Raw genomic sequence first — 22,918 nt, forward strand, 5'->3', positions numbered from 1 at the left:
CACTCAGAGTGATTTGGATTTCTCCTTACAGTGGGCACAAACAATACGTATTTCAGTATGCGCGTAAGGCAGTACGTCTAAGAACAGGGCGTGTGGTCTATGCTGAATAGTTTCCCTTACAGCATCCCTGGAAACAATGACTTAAAAACTTTAGTCATTGTGGGTAGCTGAGACAAGCTCCCTGCAGTGTAAAATGGCTGGAAGTGCTGATGGTGTTCTTGGCTCCAGAAGCCGCCGTAGGGTAGTATCATTTAGTCACATAAATACATTACCCCCCTGTTTATTAGATAGATCTTCCAGTATGATATCTCACCACCTTGTGTTCACAAATCAAGGAGGTTGTTCAGAGAAGAAATCTGAAAATTATTAAAGGTTGGGAAACACAGTGACCAGCTGGGAAGCGTAGTCTTTTTTAGGGAAGGTTTAGAAAATTAATTCTTCACTGGCCCACCTGGGGAAGAGAGGCTTTTTAATCTGTTGATAAAAGATAAAGCACAATCCAGTGGCTTAAAGTTGAAACTAGAAATATTCAGACTAAAAAAGAAGGGAAATAAAAGTTTACAAATTGTAAAGAGCGAGGGTAATAATTCATTCAAAACATTTTATCAGAGCTTTTTGGTAGATTATTCACTACCTCTAAACAAGAGTTTGGCGTTTTCCTAAAAGAAAGGCTCCATTTCAGTACTACTTCCAGGAAGTCTTGTAGGTTGTTTTATGCAGGAAGTCGGATTAAAATCCCAAAAGTCTGTTATAGTAATTCGATTTTTGAATATGCACCACGGTGCCCAAAAGAAGCGAACGGTTGGCCACTTGATTTTTGTCATCCGTTGTTAGATTTCGGTATGTGATCTCCTGAGACACATTCATTTGATTTCGCAATACTTGCACTTTAAACTGTGCCTCATCCTCTCTGATGAATTATACATTAACACTACTTTCTAAATTTGCAACCGAAATACTAAAATTATTTTAAAGAAAAGAGAGTTTACTTTTATTACAGCTGTAAATAAGTTAAAGATTGTCTCATATTCTTACCTTTGCAGTGATAATGGCACTTACTTGAATGTCATTGTTGAAGAACTAACCTCCCTGTTTCCAGGCAGCATTCTCCAGTGAATGCCAGATGGAAAAATCTTATCTTCAGTGTGGACTGGATTATCAAATGATGTCCACTGTCCCATCCCCTATTACTTACCATAATCAGAACTGCAAAATCTCTAGAAGAGCTGATTTTGCAACAAGCTTTTGTTATTTATGACTTTGTTTTGTATCTAGTGATTTATCCTGTGTTGTAGGTTTCGTCATCGTGGTCTCCAACTTTCTATCCTCTGCCACAATCCATGACAATCCCTCTTCTGTATTAACTGCTTCCTATGAGGAAGTGGTACATGCTGAGGTGATCCTCTGCTTTACACCATTGTTAAGCTTTGATAGATGAATTTATGTTGGCAATGTAGGTATGATGATCTCAATAAATACATTGCAGACAAAATATTTTTGACTTGCTAACAGTAGTGCGGTGTTGCAGATTTCATGAGAAGTTTTGAGAAGTCTCTACCACTGGAAGACTTTAAGAACAGGCTACATGAACCTCTCTCAGGAATGAAATAGGTATTGTTGACCCTGGTTGGGGCAGAGGAACGGAAATAGCCTTTGATGAGGTCCTTTCCAAGTATCTGTGATAGATTTTTAATTCCCTGTTTTCTTGTATGGCACAACCAGCAAATAAGAGGGGAAAAGGAAAGGCTGAATTTCCATCTTAGACGTAACTAAATTTCCATTGTAACAAGAGCTAAGCTGGGCTTCCAGATCTAAAGTATGTTGAAGAACAGGAGGAAATCTTAGAATCACAAAGGCAGGTAGGTTGGAAGGGACCTCCAGAGGTTTCAAGTCTAACCTTGGGCTCAGAGCAGGTCTGGTTAGGACAGGTTGCTCAGCACCTTGTCCAGTCCATTTCTGTATATCTCTAAGGACAGAGATCCAACAGCCTCTCCTGGCTTTTGTTCCAGTGTTTGTCCACTACCATGATAAAAGACATCTTCCTCTCATATTGAGGGCTCTAACTTGAGTCTGTTGCCTGCTGTTTTTCCACCGGGCACCTCTCAGAAGAGTGGCTCTGTCTTCTCTGCACTCCTCCTGCAAGTAGTTGCAGACAGTAAGGTATTTCCTTTGCCTTTCCTTCTCTCGTGCATCATGTACTCCAACCCCTGACCATCTTGGTAGCCCTCCACTGGACTCCTTTATGTGGGTCAATGCCTTTCTTCTGCTGGGGAGCCCAAAATTGGGCAGAGTACTTCAGATGTGGTCTTAGAAATACTAAATAGAGGAGGAAAAATCCCTTCCCTCAACCTGCTGGCTGCATACCTGCTGATACAGCTGAGGATGCTGTTGACCTTATTGCAGGAGAACACTGCTGAATCCTCTTCAGCTTGTTGTCCACCAGGACTCCCAGGGTTTTTTTCTACAGAGCTGTTTTCTAGACAGCCAGTCCCCAGCCAGTATCATTGCAAGGAATTACTTTGTCCCAGGGACAGGACTTGGCAGAACTTAATGAGGTGCCCATCAGCCCATTTTTCCAATGTAGGTAAGTCCGTTTGGATAGCAGCCTCCAGCATTCCAGCTGCTCCAGACAATTTGGTATCAACCACAGACTTGCTGAGAACACAGTGCCCTCCTCTAATCTGTGAAGCCATTCAGCATTTTGTAGGAGACTATCAGGTTAGTCAGAAAAAATTCACCCTTGGTAAGTCCTTGCTGACCATCGATGGAAGTAGCTTCCAGGAGGATTTGCTCCATAACCTTCTCAGGACGAAGGCGCAGTGGACCCAGCCGTAAGCGAGGGGAGATGAGTCCATTGCCATAATCAGAAAGGAATAACTGTCTAAGCAGAGGCATGGTAAAGCCCTTCCACATTTGCCGTCTGCTCTTTGTTAATTTGCAGAGCTGTATGTCTTGAAGTTTGCTCTGAAACGAGTCTGTTCCAATTGTGTCTGAAAAGCATATAGCTTTTCTGCATCCAGCATGTGAAAACATTTTAAATCCTTAAACCTCCTTGAACTTAACGAATATCCAAAGCTCTGTCTGCCCATCTGTTTGAGTTTTATGCTGTTGTCTGGCATGATAGTGTAGAAATATCTCTGGACTATAAACAGCTACCAGTAGTGACATCTCCTTTGGGCTTAAGTTTTCTTCCACTTTCAGAGGAAAAATAGGTATTTTTTTTTACCTTTTAGTTTATGTTGGTTCACCAGGTTTGTTTGTTGGTGGCTTTAGGTCTCATTATTTTCATTTGAGAGGCCCATCGTTCCTAGATTGTGAAAGAGATCTGAGCGCATCTGCACTGGCTTTGGCGTTCAGTGCAATAATCAGCTCCCTTAACACCTGCTCACTCACAGACGAAGGTGAGGAGGGTTGAAATTTTTTCTGTAAATATAAGAAGCTTTCTGAGAAACTGAGAAAATGGGAAAGAAGAGCCTTGAAACAACTGCGGTGGGTTTGATTTTAGCTATTTCCTACTATTGCACAACACTATAGTGTTGAAATTTCAATCCGAAAAAGCACTGAAAACATGTTAGAAATGCTTTGGAAAATGAATGAGAGAGACGAGGTAAGGACTGAAAAGAACACCAGTAGTCACAGCCCGCAATAATAGTATAGCTAATATATTCTTCACAGCGAAGAGAATGAATCTCACTGCAAGAAAGTACATTTTTGTAACTGACCCAGATCTCTTGACAGAGGCACAGAAGAGTTGCATCTGGACCGTGAGCAGGGCCAGCGAAGGCCTGGCCCTTGAGCAGCCCATGGCTCTCCGGCGGAGCAGCGGTGGCTGCGTGACCTCTCTGCATGTTGCCTGTCGTCACACCACAGCGTAACCTGTCAGCCATAGAAAAGGTTTCACTGTGTTGTCTTCCAAATGTTTTAGTCAGCTTTGACATAAAGTACAGGTTGTCACTTTGTGATGATCCATCTGCACCGTTTTTATATCAAGCCAAAATGTGGGAAATCTGTCAGACTGTGGGAATAGCTGACAGCTATTGCCTCTTCGCCATCTTTGGTCCTGATCTGCATTCTTCCTGCTTGCAGTAAACAAAACCCTCAGCTTCTCATGAAGAACCATGGGAGGAAGAAGGCAGACCAAAAGCAATTAATGATTAAGATTTTAATTGCTGTGTACCTCTGTCACTGCAAAAAAACCCACAAGAAAACTACACAACTAAATTGTTAAATCGTTCCGGCACAGTGGTAGGCTCCAAACGAGACGGCGGTGCTTTTGCTGGACTGATTCTGAGTGGTTTGGATACACGGACACAATCTTTTGGAGCTCCAGCCACAGGGGGACTCCTGCTCCGTGTCCAGTCTCTCGTGCCTCCCATCTATACTTCTACGCACTGTTGTTTTTAAATCTTGTACCCAGGTGTCCCATCCAGAAGTGGCTGAGAGAGTGTCTGCCCCAGACGAAGCTCCCTCCTTGCCCTTGGAGGAACATGGTTTAAAAAAATCTCGGGATGTATTTGGTTTAGATTTCGGCATAACAACAATTAAACAACCTCCCACAGCAGACTCAGAGGTAAATAAATAAAAACTTGGAAGTGAAAAAGACTTCAAAAATGCAAATTAAATTTATTCCAGGAGAGAGAAATAAACTCCAGGCTTGTATATGCTTTTTCTCCTCCACTCCTTTTTTCTCTCCTTGAAATTTATCTTGAGCTATTTCATCTTAAACTGTAAACTAAGAACCATTAAGCCTTGACTCTGCACATAGGAGTTCTAAATTGCTTGTAGAAAACTGGTATTGACCCCTGAGTGGAAACTGTTCATTTGATTTGATTTTACTTTTACATTGATTCAACTTAATTTATTCGGGACTTAAGTGAAGCTGAATGTATTCCTGATGAGGTTAGAATTTAAATCAATGAGTTTATGTAGGGGTTTGCATAGGTTTAACTAAGTTTATTTTAGAGTGTGTGGAATCAGCCCCAGCGATGGTGCTCAGGGCTGTTATCTCAACTATTTGAATGATTGCTAGGTGCTCTACCACAAGGAGAAGCAACGCTAATGCACAGATTTGTAAGTCAAACCAGAACCCTGATGAGCATCCCAGGACAAACTCAATTTGTGCTGTCTAGACAGGGTACGGAGTGAGTTTTGAGCACAAGAAACGCAAAAAGAAAAGTCTTCGGATATACTCGAATTTTGAAAATCATGGCTTGAATCATGCCAGTGTGCAAAGGTATACTGAAAGGGAAGCAAAGGTGACTGATGAGATCTGCTTTTGAAAGCAGAGGTTCCAGCTTGAAAAGAGCCTCAGACTGCAAATCTCATTAACTCAAATAGAGAAAACACTTCAACAGATGAAACGGGGCAGTGTGTCTCAGAGAGGGGTGCCAGCCTGCATCATCAGAGGTGTCAGGAATGAACCTAAAATTCTTTTTGTCAGGCACTGCTGATAAAGTAAGGAGATCAAGTCGGCTGAGAGATAAGCATAGGATCTAGAGCTGACAAATACGTTCAGACTGGCAGCGCATCTTAGTCTGTGATTTTTAGCGTTGGATTCACACGCAACCATCTGGAGTTGCACCAGCAGAAACCTTTACTGAAACTACAGTTACTGCAAATCGAAAGTACAGTTTTTCACAGATTATCTCACCTGCCAGCCTCAAGTTACGTTTGCACAGTGCTGGTTTTAGGTAGCAGTTGTTATTCTCCCAGGAGGACTTTACCAGTAGGTGTACTGGTACACCTGTATCATGAAGCATACCTAACACAGGTCTGGCTCTTCGGTGTAATGACTCCGTTTATCACTATAATCCTGAGTGCAATTCTCACCTTGTTACCTGGAATATTTACACTAAGGTACACTGGGGAACGTTTGCCATCATCGGAAGAGGAGTTGAAGGTGTGGGCAGAAGTGTCTGGCGCACAACAGGATTGGGAAAGCTCTTGCTCTCCTCTTGTGAAAACAGCCCATCTCAGCTGCTTCTGCAAAACACACGTAGCACGGGAGACAGGAGGAATTAGAAGGTCGTGCACAGTTGCAGGCTCTGCCCCTGTTGGAGACAGTGAGATTGCTCACTTGACCAGACAGACAGGCTGGAAAGGTGAGGAGAAGGAGTTGTGCTCCATGGCGAAGGAGCGCCTGGAGCTTTGCCTTGGGGTGGGTGGTGAGCCAGTTGGGAGCTAATGGGCAAGGACCAAAGGATAGACCAACATGGGTGACGCTGGGAAGATTTTAGCTTCAAGTGAAACAATAAGCAGCAGAAACTGCTGTAGAGGTCTTACTACTGGCAGGATTTTGGGCCTTGACAAGGTGAAACACTGGGAGAAAAGGCGGCAAGAGGACATCGGAAGAAAACTGTCCAAAAATCCCTGACGGATTCATCACATAAACTGTATGTTCATTGCTTGGCAGCTCTTAAGCAGAAATCTGCACTTCTCCACATCAGATTCAGAGCCCTAACAGCTGGAATTAGGATGCAGAAAGTACCAGAATAACCTTAAAATTTTACCCAGAGCAGGCAGCTGAAAGACATCCTGCAGGCTGTGCACATGCTTTTAGTCTACTGCTGTCTTCCCTTGTGATCTCAGAAAATTAATACAATTTCTTTGAGCCTTTTTGCCAACTGTAAGATGAGGATGACCAGCACATTCCTGTGTCACAAGCAGGATATGGGACAGCTGATTAGACTGTGCTTGTAAAAGACAGAAATTAGGATCCATGTGTTATATTGCAAAAGAAAGGCTCAGTTTCGTGTTCACCCTATGCTGACTTTGTTTCTCCGAATGCAGGAGTTCCCAACTGTAACCTTGGCTTATAGTGTGAGCAGGGAGTCACTCACTCTATGTTTGAGTGCCGGATTCGTTGTCTGAGGCAGCTCTAATAAACTGCAACTTGTGCGGACGGATGAAGTACAAATGAGTGGACCCTGGGGAGAATCCATAGGAAAGCTGTAAGAGCAACGAGCAAACATGACCCCACTGAAGAGCTGAAAGAGCTGGAGGTGCCTAGTGAAGGGAAGATGAGAGGCGAAGCATACGTTTTGAAATGCAGGAACGGTTACTGTGGAAAGGAAGGAGAGAAGCTTTTTTTTCTGTGTTAATGTGATTAATGCTTAAACTGTAGCAAGGAAGGAATAGCTTGAATCGGGAGAAATATGGTGTGCCATTTTCTACCTACACAATTATTTATAGTGGAGTGATTATGTGTTGAAAATCGGGGTAGCTGTACTCTCTTTCAGGCTCTTACAGGGGATTATGATCCAGTGGCTGCAGCCCTGTGGTTCTTGATACTGGCCTTTCAGGTCTTGGACAGGTTTGCTCTATTACGGACAGTGATTCTTGTCCCACTTTTGCATGAACTGACCTTCTTGGGGTTTTATGAAATCAGATTTGGCTGTGCGCATTGGTACAAGGGATGAGACTCGGCCCAGTAGTGAGGAAGACACAGATATATAAACATCTGCATAAAAGAAATCCAGATTCAGTTCGTCTGGTAGGCTCTAAGCCACCTGAATTATCTCAGCCTTAGGCAGGACAAACCGCATGGTGTCACCAGCGTGTGTTCTGGTGTACAGGTCCATGGACAGTGAGCAGAGCAACGGCTGTTCTCTCTGGTGTTTAAGATGAGGCCATGTAACTCCAACCCTCCGGTGCTGGACTGCTGAATTTGGCATACAGGGCATAGCTTTGTCTCTCCGTTTTTGTGAATTCCCTCATGGACTCTTTTCCTCTGCAGAATCACATTCTGGGAGGATTTCTGACCATCCCAGCTAGCAAAATAGATACTATTTTGTATCTGTTCCATATAAACTCTACCAGGTTTGAGTATATTCAGCAACTGGATTTGGCAGCTTGGAAGTCTCCCGACAAAAAATTCAAGATAGGGCAGAGTTTTGGCGTCCGGCGTTGGTGGATGAGGAACGTGGAGCCCAGCATGTCTCTGCAGCTGTTTATGTCTCTCCAGCTGTTTACGCTCCTGAGCTCTACTAACCTTTTTGCCCTGAATATTTTCTTCTTGAGGACCCAGCTCCCCTGGTTTGCACTGGGCCAAAGTTTTTCTCTGGCCAAAGCTTTAGTCCTAGGAGGGCAGAGCATTGTTCTCCTCGAAGGTGGCATCGGCGTCATGCCACTCGGCAGGGGGGTTGTCACCGTGTGAGGGCTTGTTCTGGCTTGAATTCTGCTATTCTGGTTCAGCAAAACAAATACCCTGAAACCCTCAGCTGCACAATGTTTTGATGAACTGTATTTGGCCTTCCTTTTTCTGGGCTGTCCTTTCATATTTTACATTTCTTTACATGTATTTAAAAACTAGGGTGGTTTGATCACTTAAGTTACTAGTAAGTGACAAAGCTCTGGTTTCTTTACCACTCCGGTACCAACCATTACAAATCAGAAATCATCGTTGTAACGTTCCTTACAGATTGAGTTAAATATGATGTGACTAGCAAGTACAGTGTTACTCGGTTAAATATTCAGATGATTCACATTTCCTTTCTGGCACCAATTAGGAAAATGCTGTAAGTTTTTTTGATTGAAAAAAGCACGGTTTGTTAAATACAATGGCTGCTTTATAAAAGCAACTGCGAGAGAATGTTGGGAATTAATTCAATGCAAAGCTAAAGTATTATTTATTTTTTAAAAATGGCAGGGAAAATGACCTGAGTAAGTATAAACTGGGTGGCCTGCATTTGATCTCTGACAGAATAGTTCTTTTTTTTTTTCCAGTTTGTGGGTGGAACAATACGGCTGATGTCAGCCCATCTAGTTGTGTGGAAATAGGTCTCAGCAAGCAAACCTCGTATTTTGGGGTGAGCTTGGAGGTCCAGTTGATAAAGGTCACTGAGGTATCTTTAACTACCGAAATATGTTTGATTTTTTCAGTCAGTACATCTTATTTAATTAATGAGATTACTACTAAAAATGAACAGAGGCCATATAAAATAAATTCTATTTGGCAGTAATCTCATCTTCTTTTGGAGAGGTATCGAGCAGGGGCCCAGCAGGAAGGTGCTAAGAGATCAATATTATTCCATAATCTTCCCATCACGGTACTTATTAGCACAAACTTTAAAGTATCTTTGATAAAGTATCCATGAACTATGCCGGAGACAGAAGGTGTCTTGTTTATCCAGAGGAATCTAGGTGGCTTGTTAAACTGGCGCAGGCAAACGTGCATTTTAAGGTGACCAAATCTGTGGTTTGTACATCTGAGAAAAAAACCCCAACAGGTCTACTCGCTGCAAGGGGGGTTGCGTCCGTAAAGCTGTAGTTTCAAGAAAAGAAAAAGTCATGGCAAGTCTGGTGAGTAACAAGGTAAATGAGACCGTTGTGTGCTGCTGTGGTAAAAGGGATAACTCGGTGGGAATGAAAAATGCCAGTCAGCATGATTTCGTGGAAAATATCTCTCCAGATAAACATAATCTTGTTTCGTGTCTGAGTTTACTTGAGTGGTGTCTATAAATATGTACGAGAAGAGAAGATCGCTTGTACCAGAGGGATTTTTATTTCCTAGGCCAAGATTTAATGAGATTTGTGCCTGGAAGACAAAACAAGCCTGATCAAACTAGGAAAAAAATAAAGAAGTTACTGTCACCACTTGAAGACTTTATGTGAGATATCTCAGTGAGATGTGCTGATCTGATCAGCTACCTCTTGTGTAACCTCAGAAGAGATGTGTAAAAATGGTGTGGTCTGTCCCATGCAGGAGGGTTGCAGTGGCTTTGACTCCTTCCCACTTCAAAAATCATCCGACTTCGCAATTCCAAGGTGAACTGTGTCACATGGGACGGTGCGATCCCTCACTCCTATAAATAGCTGGGGCTTCGTGCCGTGTGGGGTGGCTTTACTTTCTGTGGGCCTGGCACGATGGAGAAAGGAGAGTTGACTCCGTGGCGCCAGCTCTGTAAAATCTCCAACTTTGGGCTTCTGTGCAGGATCTGCCATTGCTGGAGGGGTGCGTTAGCCAGATGGTTCAGCCCCGGCAAGCTGTGGGGAAGGCATGCGTTTACAAGCCTGGAGTTCAGTATCCTGCTGGGATAGATGATCGTCTGCCTTTCGAGTTCCCGACAATATTCGGAATAAGCGCTGAGTTTGCATAGTGATCACGTTTGCAGAATCTGTTTGTTTCTAGAGATGCATTTTATTTTTCTGCGTTGAGTCTGAGTTTGGTAGATGATACGTTTTGTAACTCTCATGATGCGTAGAGCCGTGTGTACGTGCCACTCTGATTAGAAGGTGCAATAAATAGGTGTTTTTTAACGTGACTGGAAAGTATGTTCTAAATACACTGGGAAACAAATGTAAAATATAATAAATGTCAATCTTAGGATGCAGTTCACTTCAGAATACATTCATTTTCCCTTCTCACTGTTGATCTGTTGCAGGTGCTTTTTCTTGGGAGAAAAAAAAAGGCTTTTATTTATTCCCTCACCTATTTTGTCCTTTTCTTTCCCTAGTTACCCAGTGGGAGGCTCTTCCACGCCGCAGCTGTTATCTCAGATGCTATGTACATCTTTGGCGGCACAGTGGACAATAACATCAGAAGTGGAGAAATGTACCGGTTCCAGGTAATTCACTGATAAACGTACTCGAGCATCGACACCGATTCTGCGTGAATCCTTCTGGCTCTGTCTCTGGACGTGGCAGAGTTTCTGGTTTGGCTCACCGTCAGCTTGATGGCTTTCATTTCACAGCCTTCCTGCAGGCAGCCCTTGTATTTCAGATTCAGCTGACAAGGATTAGTGTATATCTTTAAAATCTTTTGAGAAATGTTATCTGGACAGATGTTTTGGTGAGGCCAAGCTCTCCAGTGCCCCAAAGTCCTAACAGAGATCATGGCAAGTTATTTTGACAAATTATTGGTAAGTGTGTTAGACAGTATTTGCCGGCATGTTTAACTGAAAATTGACGGTTCCTCCTCATGTACCGTCAGGTTCAGGGTTCCTGAGTCAGAGCATTTTGTGTTGAAGTTTTATCGTCGTGCAGCACTCCCGCTCCTGCCCCCTCCAGTCCCTGTGGGGATTTGAAATTTTAAATTTCAAGGTACTCACACCAGGTCAAATCCCCCCTACACTCAACTTCATTTTTATTGCATGGGACCCTCAGACAAGTCTTGCGAGCAGGTGAGCTCCTGGCTACCGAATCCTGCCATCTGCAAGTTGTGATGAGACACAGTTCTTCCATGTTACCCTGCGTTATCTTTCATTGCCCTCACCATAGAGGAAGCCCTTGCGCGTGTTTGGTTTGCTTCGTGTTTTCTGCTTTATATATTGCATTGAGGTCAAGTTAACAACGAAATCCAGTGATAGTATATGTAATGACGGTGCTTTGGGATACAGCCATTTGAAATGAATTCTGTCTTCTGTGGGTTTTTTATTTTTTTTTAGTTTTCTTGTTACCCTAAATGCACTCTGCATGAAGATTATGGAAGGCTGTGGGAAAACAGGCAGTTCAGTGACTTGGAGTTTGTTTTGGGAGAGGTGAGTAGAATTTATTGAAAAGGTGCCAACGGGGGTGTTACTGCCTGTGGAGCATGTTTGCTGGGAAAAAGCAAATGGTACAAAGGTTGTGCCAAAAACCCTGGGAATGAAGTTTTAAGGGCAGTGTCCCTGGTGAAAATGATGTCTGTCTGGTTCAGTAAGTTACACTAATCCAGACAAATTTCTAAAGCTGCAAAGGAGAGGAAACTTTTAAAATGGGAAGATCTGTGGGTGACTGAGACATAACCCAAATTCATCAGAGCACATTATATATAGTTGCAGTATGAAAATGATACTAACGACCTCTGTACTCCGAGGTCCCGACTGTCCTCTGGAAGGAGCAGGTCAGTGTTTGCAGATCCATGCAGATCCGTTTTTAATTACTGAAATAAAATAGAATGAAAAAAAGCAGCACAGGGGAATGATTCTCTAGGAATGAAAAAAAAATATAAAATTTAAAAAAGAACATGTTTTCTGAAGAAAAACATGAAAAAATTGAACTTACCTGCATTTCTTTTGCAAAAGTAAAAAGTTATAAAACACTTCGCAGAGGTCACTTAACAGATCCTCAACAGCAGATGAAGCAGGTTATGAAGAACAATAGCAAAAAAACAAATACTGTTGTTTTGAAAAGAGAAAATTAAACCAAAAGTCAGATGCAACACTAAGAAGCAATATTGTGATGCTGAACCTACGCAACAGCTTCCACTCAGTGAATGGAACAAAGACTCTTTCCAAATGGTGTTTGCTATTAACCTCTGGGAGAAACAGGTCTAGAATTTCATCTGGATGTGCAGAGCAGATGCAGGGTTGCCTTTGATTCTAACTTAAACTAAATGTATAGTAACCTGGAGTTCAGCCCAGGTTTCTATGACTTCTGCCATCTGCCGTCACCATGTGGTTTGGGAATAAAAGTGTAATATGTGTTACTCCTTTGCCTTTGATAGAAGGAAGAACGAGTCCGAGGGCACACTGCGATTGTTACAGCTCGCTGCAAGTGGCTGAAAAAGAAAATCATACAGGCAAGGGAGAGGTTGAAGCAGGTGAGTGTTTTAGAAAAGTAATCCTGTGGCAAAGTAATGCTTATTCTGCCCAATTCTGGAAATAAGGTTGCCGGGAAGAAATTAGTATCTGCTGAGACAGATGTAGGACCGGAGCAGCATCTGATGCTAAGGTGCTCTTGAGCACGTAAAATAAAGAGGATAATTAGTATAAACATAGGCTGCTGGATGTGTATCAGGGCAGGCGAGGAGTGTAACATGGAGGAGCCGAAGTTAATCCAGTGACCTGGATTTGGTGTTACGGCTCCTGGGAGCTCTCGTAGCTGTCTAAGTTTTAATCTCGTGGAATACCCCTGGGAAGGAGCGCGCACCCTTCACTCTGGGGAGGGAAGAAGCTGCATGACATCGGGAATGGGCTGCAAGATTAGACAGATTAGGGAGAAGGCAGTGTTAAGGTTTTGAGGCTGGCTCTGGTCCCTTTACCTTAGTATTTCCTGATTATTTCCCAGAGTTGAGGGTCTAGTGCCTCTGGTTCATTGTCTTTTAATTTTAACTACTTACAGCTTTTCGGCAGCAAACATTTTATTGTTCTTGAGGAAGTGGTAGCACACAACCTGCAGTAAGACTTACAGATGCCTCATTGTACCTTGGTTAATTGCTTTGCCACTGCACAATCCTCCATCTTCACTGGGAGAAGCTGTAGAGAAAGGCTGTCAAAAGTGAAATTTGAAAGTAACAGAGTGGGCTTAAAATACTTCTGCGCAGCTCTTTGAGCTCTGACTTTGCAAGGCAGGGGTCTGTGGAACCTGCTCCTACATCTTCCTTCTCCAAGGAGAAATGCCGCTCCTGCTGAGGGCAGAAACGTGAGCTCAGTGGAATTCATTCCTCCCTTTTTCTGAGGTGCTGCTTTTGAGCCTTGTCCAGGAGCTCACGTTTGTTCTGATCCAGGTTTGTCACAGGATATGGAACAGTAAGTCTAAAACATATGAATTCCTTGGTATCTTCAAGATAATCTTGAAGGTAAAGAGATCTTGGATCTTGCAGAGTGCGCAGTCATGAGAAGGATCTTTCCTGTGGTTTGATAGTCATGTGTGTGAGCTGATGCAGCCTTGTTTCCATGTATGTTTTTTCTGTTTCGTTAGAAATCGAAGCAAGATATTGAAGATGAGGGACATGCAACGTGTCAGAAGGATGGGATTGGTGGGAATGTCAAGTTGTGCCGCCTGCAGCCGCTGCTGGAAGTGCCCATCAGAGAGGCTGAGGCGCAACCCTTCGAGGTGCTCATGCAGTTTCTGTATACAGATAAAATAAAATACCCTCGCAAAGGTAGGACAGCAGGGTAAAAAACATACTAGGAACTGGGGAGCAAACATTTATTTTTATACAGAGCAGGATTGAGCATTTGCAGGTGATCAGTCCTGTTCTAAGTACTTAATTACTTACCTGAAATAAAAAAATCAGCAGATTTCTATCAAAGTGTACTAACAGTGCTTTGTTTTTACCTAATTCTTTTCAAACATCAAGGAAAAGCAGGTTCTTGATCTTTCCCAAAGATGTAAAAAAAAAACCCCAACCAACCAACCAACAAAAAATTTCATAGTATTTTGAACATTACAGCAGCCTGCCTGGAAGGACCATTTTCCCCAGTTGGCTTATTTCCTTTTTCTGGTATTGTTTTGATCCGTTACAAACTGAGCCCACACAGAAAGGGAGAGCAAGCCAGTAGTTATCATCCCTTCAAAATGCCAATCCAAAGGAATGCCTCAAGAAAGGAAAAATCCATTTCATGCATTCATTGAAGATCCCCGAGTTAAAACCACTTGCAGGCTGGGAGGTAATAGCCAGAGATCTCTCAGCTCCCCCACAGCAAATCTAACTCACGGCCGTGTTTGAGGGATGAGGTCTGTCGGGCTGCGGGAGTCAGACTGGATTCCCAAGGGGAACTCCAGCTGGTGGGGCTGGGGAAGCCGCAGCCACGTGGCGCAGTCCAGTTAAGTGAGGTTCATCGATCCTAACGCTGGAAGCTTCACTTCATTTTCAGTCCAGGATCTTTTCTTTCTGTAGAAGGTAACTCTCAGGAAAAGAACGATTTGTATGCAGTCCCGAGGCTTTCCCTGTGAGTTGGCCTGTTTGAGAGCAAGTCTAATTAGTGGGGATGAGGGAACTTTCTCATTAGTGTCTGCTGACATTGCCAGGTCCTGCTGTCAGCCGGTTCACTGATCCTCAGCACGTTCGCTGCAGGACAGGATCACACCAAGGGAAGGGTTATCACGCTGAGCTCTTCCCTTTGTTCCAGGCTTCCCAGGCAGCCTGCTGCCCTCCCCCAGCCCGTCAAACGGTCTCCTTGTGCTTACCTTTCTGCTGGGATCCTCCAGTGGCCCTGTCCCGACCATTTGTATTCCTAGCCGTTCCTCTCAGTTCAGAGAGCAGCACCCTGGGGATCCATCTGGAGGCTGAGCTAATGGAATTGGGCATGCTTATCAAATGGGATTTTCCAATTAGACACAGGGAAGGCATGTGACATGCAAGAAGGCTTTTCTCTATCAAAAAGTAGTTACAGCAGATGGCCAGAGATCTCCTGTGAGGAAAGCAAAGGCTATGGAGGATTATTCCTTGAGTTGGTGTCCCAGTAGCCCCAGTAGCAATGGCCTCTGAGGGTCCCTGCTGCCCTTCAGCCCTCTCTTCTAGGCCAGCCTCAGACCTGGACACGCACGAGCACAGAGTGCCTTCATTCGGGTCCGTCAGAATCAGGGAGCTGATTGCTAATGCTGCATAAAACCCGAGGACTTCAGCTGAGCACTTTGGGAAACTGGGCTGCCGGCTTCGGAGCTTGTCAGTGTTTTTAGAGACTTCGCTTTCTTTTGAGGATTTTAAAAAATTGTGATCTAGATTTGTCAAAAATCTTTGTCCAAAAATATTTTGGGGTGTCTCTCTCATGCCACAATTTTGAAACTCCTTTTTTTAGTATCAATTCGTATTTTGTCTAACCATCAATGGAGGGTTTTTTCTCCATAAAAATACTCCAGTCGGTGCCCATTCTACCATTCCGAATGCTCAGGTTGATGTAGAAAGAAATACTTTGAGAAGCGTTCCTCTTTTTGTTCTGTGAGCTCAGCAGCATTTTTATCTCTTGTCATTTCAGGTCATGTGCAGGATGTGTTGCTCATTATGGATGTATACAAACTGGCCTTAAACTTCAAGCTCTCTCGACTGGAACAGCTCTGCCTTCAATATATTGAAGCATCCGTAGATCTGCAGAACGTGCTCATTGTGTGTGAAAATGCTAACAAGCTTCAGCTGGATCAGCTAAAGGTAACCACATTTTGCATACAAAGTAACTGATAAGAAATTTAAAAAAAAAAATTTATGTAATTAATGTTTTGCAAAAGCTGCCAGCTTTTGAAAATTCAGTTCTTTCCTATAGTTACAGTTGCTTGAGTACACGTTAGTGTGGATTGTCCTGCAGTTGCTTGTGAATATTATGTAGGTTTTTATTACGAAGCGTTTGATGTTTTTTGCATATCTGTAGGATGTGAAGGGCAGCGTGACTTTGGCTCTTCATCAGTTCACTCTCACTGCAGCAAGATAGAAACTGTGCATTTTCTGGTCCCACTGTTTTATACAGAGACTGCAAACAGGTTCTTTCACCTGGCCTGATGAAAAAACAAAGTTCTGTTCTCGTGCCTTTGATCTGAAAAACACTCTATTGAAAAATGAAATGTGTCTGCGATTCTCTGTCTCTGTGGAGTGGGTCAAGGGCTTTTAGGCATTTGCTGAAAGTCAGGACAGAGTCGATACCCCCCAGCCTTCAGGCCATGATTTGCTGTGATGGTCTGGTTCCCACCAACAGTGGCCAGAGCCCATTCTGCTTAAAGCTGCAGAGAAGGAGCTCCTCCACCCCAGTCCAAGAATCAGCGCAGGATCATGCAATGCCTCTTTGAGCAGCCTGTGCACCTCAGTTGGCCGTATCGCTGGTGGTTGCAAGCAGAGTGAGTCTACAGGAACCAGTATGCACCAGCGCTTCCTCAGGCATACTTTGTGCCCTGGGTTTGGGCAAAGGAAAGCCATCCAGGAGGACAGCAGCGCAGTCAGCAGCAAGTATGTAAATGCTGGCACAGCCTTTAGCGCGCAGGACCACGATGCCATTAGCTGCCCAGAAGCTCAAGCCAGTATCTCAGTGCTGGTGGATCTAGTGCCAATAGTTTCAGATCAGCCAGCTCCCTCCGCCTGCCTTAGCTGCCAGCAGGGTGACAGGGGCTCTTCCACACAACTCCGTGTGCTCAGGATCACCTTGGGTTGGCACCCTGTCTTCTCAAGCGCGGGTTAGTCCTCATGGGTCGGTGCCATCTGCAGAAGGCTGCTCTTTCTGGCATCCTAGTCGTTGTTTAAAACATTTTACAGATGGGTCCTGGACAGATCCCTTTGGATCCCAGGTGAAGTAACTTGGCAGAAGATGGACAGTAGTAATTATTCTTTGGGTGAATTTTCTACTCCCCTTATGGTGAGGTGCTATAGATAATATTTTTTGCTTATTAAATTGTCCTGAGGGAAAGCCTTGGTTTGCACTGGGAAAGGAAGTGCCGTTTTTTGTCCCTTCAACTGTTCAGTGTTAGATCTGGTCCGTTTGTCACCTTTCCACCGCCCTGATTTGCCTAGCAGGTTTGTCATACGAGAACCTACAAGAGCTCTTTCAGACTGTTCGCAGCCTTTACAGAAAAGGTTACGGCAAAGTCCACACGAGGAAATCCTGGAAACTATTTGTACCCTTAATGGATAGTGTTTAAGAGTTAAGAGCTCTTCACCCTTCTAATTTTTGGCATCTAATTGTATAAAGAATTATTATGAGATAGCAACCGACCTTAGTTAGCTTCGTGAGGTTTTTGGCATGTCCTGAGATTGCTGTTTTAGAAAGCTTCAGAGCAGCTGGATGGGAGACCGTTAATATTTTCCTTGTTATTATTTCTTAGCCAGGTTTTTCTAGATGCTTAGAACTGTCCTGAATTTCCTGTTCAAGCAGGAGCCTAAATGGTCACTTAGGTCATTGTTGGATAGTTCCAGCTGCAGGATCCACATGGAGGGTTGTAAGAAAAGGGTGACTGTTTACATGTGTAACACGGTAACATCTATGTGATGCTGTAGGATGACTTCATACAGTACGCTGTAATTTTTCCATTAATACTGTTTTTTATTTAAGGAACATTGCCTGAACTTTGTGGTGAAGGAGTCACATTTTAATCAGGTAATAATGATGAAGGAGTTTGAGCATCTTTCTTCATCGCTCATCGTGGAGATTGTACGGAGAAAACAGCAACCTCCTGTTCGAACGCATTCCGATCAGCCGCTTGACATCGGTAACTTTTATGTTTTATGAAGTAATTAGTTGTGTTGTTTTTGCATTGCTAATGGTTTGTTTAGTCTAGGAGACAGCCTAGGAAATAGAGCACTGCAGATCAGCGATTCGCCAGTTGGTGTAACTGTACTTAGGCTGTTTCCCAGACTAACACAGAGCATGCCGGTTCATTTTCTAGTGAGCTGCAACCGGAAGGGTAACCCCATCAAAATACATGAAAGGTCAGGTTAAACACGGTCATGTTCTTCTTGCAGTAAAACATCCTCATTCTGTTCAGAGAGAGACAAGGCAGAAGGACAGAGGGCTATAAAGAATGATTCAAGGAGAAGGCAGTGGACGTCCAGTTTAAGTGGACTAGAAGGTAACAAAGCGGGGGGGGGTTGCCTGCTCATAGCTTTTTGCTGAAGAAGGAGCGAGAGTGAGGAAAAAAAAGTTAATGGAAGAAAGGAAGAGAAGATAGGGAGAAGACTTTGAGAAGACAAATAACCTGCACTAATGGTCATGCCTTTAGTTTTCATTTTGTGGTTCTTCTGGAAGAAGATTTGATTTACAAATCTTTACGGAATTCATCAAGGACTGATTTGGGACTAGTCTTATTCAAGATTTTGTCACCCTAACACACAAAAAAAGGAATGTAATAATGAACGTCGCTGAGGCCCCAAAGTTCAGAGGCATTGCCAGTATTGATTTGGAATACTCCAAAAAAGAATGGGGACTGGTGAGAAAGGTGGAGCAGCCAGCCCTGGAAGGTCAAGAAGAAGCCTTTGGCTGGCGTTTGTCCCAGGGAGAAGAGGTGCGCCGGCTGGGAAGATGGCATAGCCAGCTTCTGTAGCCAGAGCTGGAACGGTGTGAGAGGCCCAAACATCGAAAAAAATCGAAAGGTCAACTTTGAAAATATGAGTGAATTTGACTCAGGTTTGAATGTGCTCTATTTCTCAGGTTTGAATGTGCTCTATTTCTCAGTTGTGTATTTTCAAAGGTTGATTAAAATGTTGGATAAAAGAAGCCTTTATTGGGGATTTGGGAAAGCTTTTCCATTAAGAGACAAAATTTTATATTCCTTGTGTTTGGAAATAATGAATAGAAAAGGGTGGGGGAAAATCAGATTTCTTTATTTACAGAGAACACCTTTCAGTGCGGCCACTGGCAGCGTTGGCTGTCAGCAGTTCGAAAGCAGAGCTGCCAGGTTTGTTCCTGGGATGGGCAGGGAGGGACTGGAACGGGGAAGGATGAAGCTCATTTTGCTCCAAGATGCTGAGGAAGGGCCTGCCTCCCGCTCACCCAAAGGAAAGAGGAGCAGGAGCTATTCCTCCGCCATGTATCCGTTTGATAGCACCTGGTCACCTGGACTATCACGTCTGTAACTGTTTCGCTGTTAACTTCCAGGAACATCTTTAATTCAGGACATGAAGGCTTACCTAGAAGGAGCTGGCACTGAATTCTGTGATATCATCCTTCTCTTAGACGGCCACCCCCGGCCAGCCCATAAAGCAATCCTGGCAGCCCGCTCCAGGTGAGTCGATGTTCACTAAAACTATAACCGAGATTGTGTGTGTAGAGTGTCGTGCTGCGCAGTCTGTGGGTCAGCTGGCTTTTTTTAGAAGACAGGGAGGAACTTCGTAAAGTGTGAGATGCAGCTTTGCTCAACGAGCCTTTAAGCAACAGAGTGATTAAATATTTTTTTCCAATTTGATACCCACCAGGGAAAGACAGGAGGAAATTAAAACTGTAGAGATTCTCTAGAGGATGTGTAAGAAGCTGCGCTGCAAGAGAAAGAATCTGTAAAATCACAGGAAGGGAAAAAGGGTGTAAAACATAAGGCGGTTTCAGTGAAGTCGAAAGCAAGAGATGTCCGTGGAGGTCAGAAAGAGTCTTCTGACAGTGAACATCCATTTTGGATCATGTGAAGTTGGATCTCTTCCTCACCTGCTGATATTTAAGACTGGATATGAATAAGCATAACAAAAAATGGTGCATAACAGAGACTAGATTGTTCCGTACTTTGTTGCAGAGGCAGGTACTCACCCTTCTGAAGAGGGGTTCTGCTCTTCCTCCTCGCTGCGTGGGTGGAGTGGGTTTGTCCTTCGCTTGTGTGTTCTCTGTATCTGTGCCTTTATGTTCTGCCAAACATTAGGTGCTCGCATAAAATCTCTGTTTCAAATACTGTCACAGTTTTTTTCCAGTCCCAGTAATAACATTCAGTATTAGTTACTGTGGTATTTTACCAGAAGCATTTCACAGCTCTTACAACAACCCCGTGTGATTGGCAGCCTGCAGATACCAAGGAAATTCATAATGCTTTAAGCTCTCTGCTGGGTCTTATGCAAATCAGATGAAAATCAAAGCACCATGTGTCCTATTTTTCAAGAAGCAGAGATAAATTTCAGGTAATGCTGATGGAAATTAGGGGGATTATATTTGGAGTTCTCTCACAGGCAGACATATGTGAAACACCAATTTAGCGGTATTTTTGCCCAGATTGTCACCTGAATCCACTTCTTTGGAAGCTGCAGTGATTCATAGCAGCCTTTGAGCAACACTGGGTTAAACCCTCTGTCTGCAGAATGTGTTACATCGGTTTTATTTCCTTTTCCAGTTACTTTGAAGCCATGTTCCGTTCCTTCATGCCAGAAGATGGGCAAGTGAATATTTCTATAGGTGAAATGGTTCCCAGCAAGCAAGCGTTTGAGTCTATGCTTAGATACATTTATTACGGAGAAGTAAACATGCCTCCTGAAGACTCCCTGTATCCTTAAATCTAAAGCGATTGGAGTATCTGTCTGAAGCGCACGTACGGCAGCTCACCTTCCCTTTGCCCTGGGTTGCCGGGCTCAGCCTGGGGGGGTTATTTGTCAGGATGGCATTGACAGGCACCGCATTTTAACTTCTGTCATTGATTTGTATTTACAATCAGCGCTGCTACCTTTGCTTTACGTTTCTTTTTCCTTAATGAGATTAACAGCTACCTCTTCGCTGCACCTTACTATTACGGCTTCTCCAACAACAGGCTGCAAGCCTATTGTAAGCAGAATCTAGAAATGAACGTCACAGTGGAGAACGTACTCCAGGTAATTGTCCCCAAGCAGCTTTAATTAGTCGCTTGACTTAGATACGGGAAAGCCAAAGAGTCTAGTCAAGTGGGTACCCCCAGTGCCAGGCTCACGGAGTCGCTTCCAAACGGACCTCGCTGAGGCTGCACAAACCCTTCTGATGACGGTGGCCCTGCGTGGGGAACACGTATGCGGGAGCGCGGCCTTCAGCAGCTTTGTTTCCGTACCTGCTTCTCGTGTCACTAGCGCTGCTGTGCTCAAGTGTTTAGCAGATACTGTTCAGCTGGCCAAGAGGATGTTACTCTTGAGCCCCTCGTTCCCCACTGCAGACCAGTGTTTCTAAAAGGCTTTTTAAGATGCACCACATCCTCAGCACTCAACTCGTTTGTACCAGGGCAAACAGTGATGTGCAGGTGCCGTTAATCTTGCTTTATCAGTAATGCTGACAGGACCTGGCAGTGAAGTAAACTGAGCTGACAAAGATATTCTGTGATAAGAAGGCCTACAAAGCCATCTACTGGGTAGGCAGACCGAACCCACCGCAGCACGAGCAGAGTCAGTTCGAGCATTAAGTGCTTTTGGCTCTTGCCCGTGCCAGTCTCACTGGGGCACTTCAGGGAACCTGGCTCTGAAACAGATCTGCAGTTTCCTCCCGATTATCTCCTGAGGACTCCATACGTGTTAAATCCAAAGCTTATTTTTGAACAGTTTAGAAAAGGTTCGGGTTTGTAGTGAAAAATGGAGCTGTTTCCCTAGCTCAGAGGAGTTACCTCCCCTGAGCCAGAACGGTGTTTGTGCCCTGTACCTCCAAGCCGTGCAGAAGATGACATCCTTGCCTTTGCCCTAGATTTTAGAGGCGGCTGACAAGACCCAGGCCCTGGACATGAAGAGGCACTGCCTGCACATCATCGTTCACCAGTTCACCAAGGTTGGTTGCATCTTTTCTGGGGCTTTTGAGAGCTGCTGTCCTCTGTCGCTGTCTTGGTTAAAGACACATTAATATAAGAACCCATTTCACTCTTTCTCACGTGAGACAGCCGAGAGCCGGCTGCGTGTCACTGACGGCCCGTGAGTCTATGTCTGCTAAGGCACACTTTTCACACTAAAAGTAAACGAAAGACTAGAACAGCCTGGTCTGGAAATGCGAAGACCTTCCAAAACAGAAGTTACACAGAATTGCCTCCATTTCCGCTTGGTCCAGCTGTTAATTGTGTGCCATTGTTGGGTTCTCACGTGTATTGCAAGATAAGTTCGTTATGTATTGAGAGCACAGATCTCTCCCGCTGGCGGTTACGAGTCTGCTGTCCATATTTCTCCTGAAGCATTCTCTGTTGTAGATGTTACATTGTCATGTGCTCAAAAGGCAAATCACCGTGTCCTGGCTGGGCTTCCCGTAGTTCCCATGTTCTGGTACATGGGCTGATGCATTAGTGATAGGGAGGGTCAGAGCCTGGTGTGCTGATATTCCTGTCCTCACTCGAGACAATAAGGGTATTGTCATGGAGTCGTTCCTGTGAGATACGATCCCTCCGTGAGAGTTTCCCAGCGTGTCACCAGTCCAACACACAACTTATTCGCATTGTTGAAATGGGTAGATAAATCATAGGAATTGGGATTTCTGGATGCTACGCACTTACTGATAATAATTCCCTAGTCTGCGTTCGAGTAGCTCGCTCTCTCTTGTGTATTTAAACTCGCAGTGCTGCCGCCGCTGCCCGTGGGGAAGGAAAGCCCTGCTAGGGCCAGCTCGTGCCTAGGGCTGAGACAGAGGGAGGCACTCGGGCGCTTCATTAAATGCCTAAGTTGCCCAAGCGTAGTGCCTTCTGCCTTCAGAAATATCTGAAAATGCATAAAAAGCTTTGAGAGCGGGGCCAGCATCCAGGAATCGCACTCCCAATGGAGAGTCGTCAGCGGGAGGTTACAGCCCCTGCCTTCATCTTCCCGGCTTTCTGCTGGCCTCGTGAACGCTGCGGAGTGGCCCAACTTCAGCAGGGGATGGGGAACGGCCCCACTGCGGGTCACAGGACGGCCTGCTGGTTG

At 44.3% G+C, this 22,918-nt stretch overlaps 1 protein-coding gene across 3 annotated transcripts in view; it reads left to right on the plus strand.

Moving 5' to 3' along the window:
- Nucleotides 1-22,918, plus strand: part of LZTR1 (leucine zipper like post translational regulator 1) — a 38,202-nt gene that overhangs the window by 12,771 nt on the left and 2,513 nt on the right. For 2 of the 3 annotated variants that reach the window (XM_054181624.1, XM_054181622.1), the window contains 10 exons: nucleotides 10,455-10,565; nucleotides 11,385-11,477; nucleotides 12,425-12,520; nucleotides 13,621-13,804; nucleotides 15,621-15,790; nucleotides 17,673-17,829; nucleotides 19,215-19,341; nucleotides 20,425-20,574; nucleotides 20,791-20,896; nucleotides 21,726-21,806. In XM_054181624.1, the coding sequence (XP_054037599.1) occupies nucleotides 10,455-10,565; nucleotides 11,385-11,477; nucleotides 12,425-12,520; nucleotides 13,621-13,804; nucleotides 15,621-15,790; nucleotides 17,673-17,829; nucleotides 19,215-19,341; nucleotides 20,425-20,574; nucleotides 20,791-20,896; nucleotides 21,726-21,806 (1,275 nt within the window). Of the gene's footprint in view, nucleotides 1-4,417; nucleotides 4,571-10,454; nucleotides 10,566-11,384; nucleotides 11,478-12,424; nucleotides 12,521-13,620; nucleotides 13,805-15,620; nucleotides 15,791-17,672; nucleotides 17,830-19,214; nucleotides 19,342-20,424; nucleotides 20,575-20,790; nucleotides 20,897-21,725; nucleotides 21,807-22,918 lie in introns of all 3 variants that reach the window. The other variant, XM_054181625.1, reaches the window with a different exon arrangement.

The sequence above is a fragment of the Rissa tridactyla genome, chromosome 21, assembly GCF_028500815.1.
Source record: "Rissa tridactyla isolate bRisTri1 chromosome 21, bRisTri1.patW.cur.20221130, whole genome shotgun sequence".
Taxonomy (NCBI): Eukaryota; Metazoa; Chordata; class Aves; order Charadriiformes; family Laridae; genus Rissa; species Rissa tridactyla.